General features: G+C 65.8%; 1 protein-coding gene across 1 annotated transcript in view; it reads left to right on the forward strand.

Moving 5' to 3' along the window:
• The window catches only part of FIBCD1 (fibrinogen C domain containing 1), a 34526-nt gene that overhangs the window by 1891 nt on the left and 29503 nt on the right, over positions 1 to 3132 (forward strand). Inside the window, exon 3 of the mRNA XM_027766632.1 lies at positions 524 to 868. Within this exon, the coding sequence (XP_027622433.1) occupies positions 524 to 868 (345 nt within the window). The remainder of the gene's footprint in view (positions 1 to 523; positions 869 to 3132) is intronic.

The following is a 3132-nucleotide window of genomic DNA, read 5'->3' on the forward strand; positions in this document are numbered from 1 at the left end:
CTGCAGCTCCAGCCCTCCCCGGCCACCCTGTGCAGGGGGGCAGGGCAGGCCGACGTGAGGACAGGCACCGTACGCCCTTCCGTCTCCTCGTCTCTGCCTTAGTCTCCCCTTTCCATCCTCTCCGTCTGTTTCCCTGTATCCGTCTGTCTCTCCATCTGTCTCTGCATCTCTCGCCCTCTCACTCGCTCTGTCTACCTGGTGTCCCCGTCTCCCTTCCAGGACTCCGTCCCTCTGTATGGCACCCTTCCTCCAGCGACAGTGTCCCCTGGGCCTCGCCTGGCGTCGTGAAGCCCCGCTGGGCAGAACTGGGGTCCTGGTCTGCATCTAACGCTTGGCCCTTCTCTCTCCCGTCTGCCTGTCTGTCCGTGTGTCCCGGGCCTGTCTGTCCTGCAGCGGCCGAGCTGTAGCTAAGGGCTGTGCACGGTGTTGCTGTCGCTGGCGGTGCTGCTGGCTGGGGCACTCACCGGCGCTGTGCTCTTCCTGAACCACACCCATGCCCCGGGCACGGCGGCCCCGCCCATAGTCCACTGGGCCTGCCGGCGCCAACAGTGCCCTGGTCACCGTGGACAGAGCTGACAGCTCGCGCCTCAGCATCCTCATCGACCCACGCTGCCCGGACCTCGCGGACGGCTTCGCCCGCCTGGAAGGCGCCCAGGCCTCTGTGCTGCAAGCGCTGGCAGAGCAGCAGGCCACACGGGCCGCAGCAGAGCAGGAGCAGGAGCTGCTGGACACGCTGGCCGAGCAGCTGCCCCGGCTGCTGGCCCGGGCCTCGGAGCTGCAGGCGGAGTGCGCCGGGCTGCACAAGGGGCACGGCCTGCTGGGCCAGGAGCTCAGCGCCCTGCAGAGCGAGCAGAGCCGCCTCATCCAGGTGAGGGCGCGGCTGCTGGGCTACCGGTGGGGGCTGGGGGGTTGCCAGCTTGTGCCACGCTCTCACTCCGTCCCCTAGTGCCCGTCCCGGGGCTGCCACTGCTCCCATCTCAGGATGGATGAGCCAGTGAGGCCCTGTGAGGTCAGTCTCTCCTCTGAGGCCACACGACTACTGGGAAGCAGGATTCAAACCAGCTTCTCTCCTGCCTGCGGTCTGGTGGCCCTGGGCGTTTGTGGAACCCCCACCCCCATGGCGTTCAAACTTAAGGGGCTCCACAGAACTTGGAGGTGGGTGGGGTGTTGATCAGGATATTGCCTGTCAGTAGTGATGGCACTCAGAGAGGGTGACTTGTTCAAGGCCTTGTAGCTGGTCAGTGTCCCCAAGAGAGAGGGCTGCCTCCCTCTGTGCCCTGCCCAGCTCCCTCCGTGTCCTGCCCGGCTCCCTGCCCTATGATGCCCATGGCTTTCTGTTGAGTCCCCCAGATCCTTGGCCTGCCCCAGGCTGAGCCAGTTTCCAGCAAGTGCTTGCTGGGTGAAGTTCCCCCCGTGGGCTCTGAAACCACGCCCAAGGCACCCGCAGGAGTTCCCCGCTCGGCCATCACCAGCTTCCAGGACAGGAACTAAGGCCCAGAGAGTTGGGCGATTTGTCCTGGGTTCTACTCCCAGAATCCAGCCCTGGTACCCTGCCCAGCCTCCAGCCCCGAGCCACGTTGCCCCGTGATTCAGATCCTCAGGGGCCAGAGCCAAGCCCCCGCCCCCCCGCCTCCGCCCGCAGCCCAGCCCCTTCCGCCCCACTCCATCCGGACACCCTGGATGGCCAGGCAATTGGTCACCCAACGGTTCATGAGCAATGGGCCTCTTCCCGCCCCCTGAAGCTGCAGCTGGAGAAATTACAGTCCTCACCATGCTGTCCTGTCGGGGTGACTGATGGGAAGGTGGCTTCCCCCTCCCGGATGGGGCGGGGGCTGGGGAGCCTCTCTGCTGCCCCTCCGGCTGCCGCTTCCCCTGGCCTCTGCGGACGACAGAGGTCTCCCCTGGGACTCCAGACTTCCTGGGTGACCTGCGCCTCCACCGCACTGTCCATGTCACTCGGTCTACAGAGACTTGCACTTAGACAGGTGCGGGATTTGGGGAGGGGGCTGGAGTCACCCCACCCCAGGCCTGTCAGTGCAGGGCCGTTCCTGGGCCGGAGTGCACGGGCTCCTCTGACAGAACTCAGAGGCGTTTGATTTGACTCCTTTCCTGCAGATTCCAGGTGACCCCAGGGGCCTGTGTCTCCTGCCCTGCTCAGAGGCAGCCAGCCACGGGGTCTAACTCCTCCTCGCCCGTCTTCCCAGGCCCTCGGGCCAGCACAGACCAGGGCTTCTCAAAGAAGTGCCACTGGCACCCTGGTCCGGACCCATACCCTGGTCCCGGGGCGGATGTGAGAGAATGCATTTCGACAAGCACCCTGGGGTCCGCACGAGCACAGCTGCCCAAGCCCAGGGCCCAGGCGAGCCAGACCCGGCACACGGCCCCGAGGTTCTGAGCCCACGTCCAAGCTCCTTCCACACCTGCTGGGCGACCTTGGCAGTCATGGCCCTCTCTGGGTCGATCTGTTTGCCTGCAAGTGGGGGCGACACGGTCCTCTTGAGGGGAGCTGGGGCTCCTGGTCCAAAGGTAACCTGCCAGAGCCACCATGGAAAGGCCTTTCACCACAGGAGAGGGCCCTCGGCACGGCCGAGCGCGCGTAGCTCTCTGCAGCCCGTGACCCGCAGGCGGGTGCACCCATGGCCGTTTCATGGACGGGCAGGCCGAGGCGCCGGGAAGGCAGCCTGGAGGCCTGTCCGCGCAGCTGGGACGCTGCCTGGGGAGCCGAGCCCGACCCGTGTGGCAATGTGGCTCAGCAGGCAGGGACAGGCCTCCCCATTCATTCGGGCATGTTTATATGTACATTTTCAACTTCATTTCTGGTTTACACCGGAGGCCTCCCTTCCCGTTAGCAAGAGAGAGGGCTACATCTGCCTGTCTTGAAAGTGTGGTGGCTGTGGCGCAGAAGGAAGGATGGGCCAAGGGACCTGGCCATCCACACCCGGGCAGCCCCCTGTCCCGTCCGGAGGCAGCCATGGCCCTCTGATAGGCTCCCCGGTGGAGGTGACCCGCAGGCGCAGTTGCGGGCTGGGCAGTGACACTGGGGAAGACCACACTGCAGCCATCGGGTCCTCCCCCGGCTGCTCCTCTGTCCCCCAGCCACAGCCCTCCCCCCACCCCCAGCAGCGGAAACTG

The sequence above is a fragment of the Tupaia chinensis genome, unplaced genomic scaffold (genome assembly GCF_000334495.1).
Source record: "Tupaia chinensis unplaced genomic scaffold, TupChi_1.0 Scaffold143602_1, whole genome shotgun sequence".
Taxonomy (NCBI): Eukaryota; Metazoa; Chordata; class Mammalia; order Scandentia; family Tupaiidae; genus Tupaia; species Tupaia belangeri.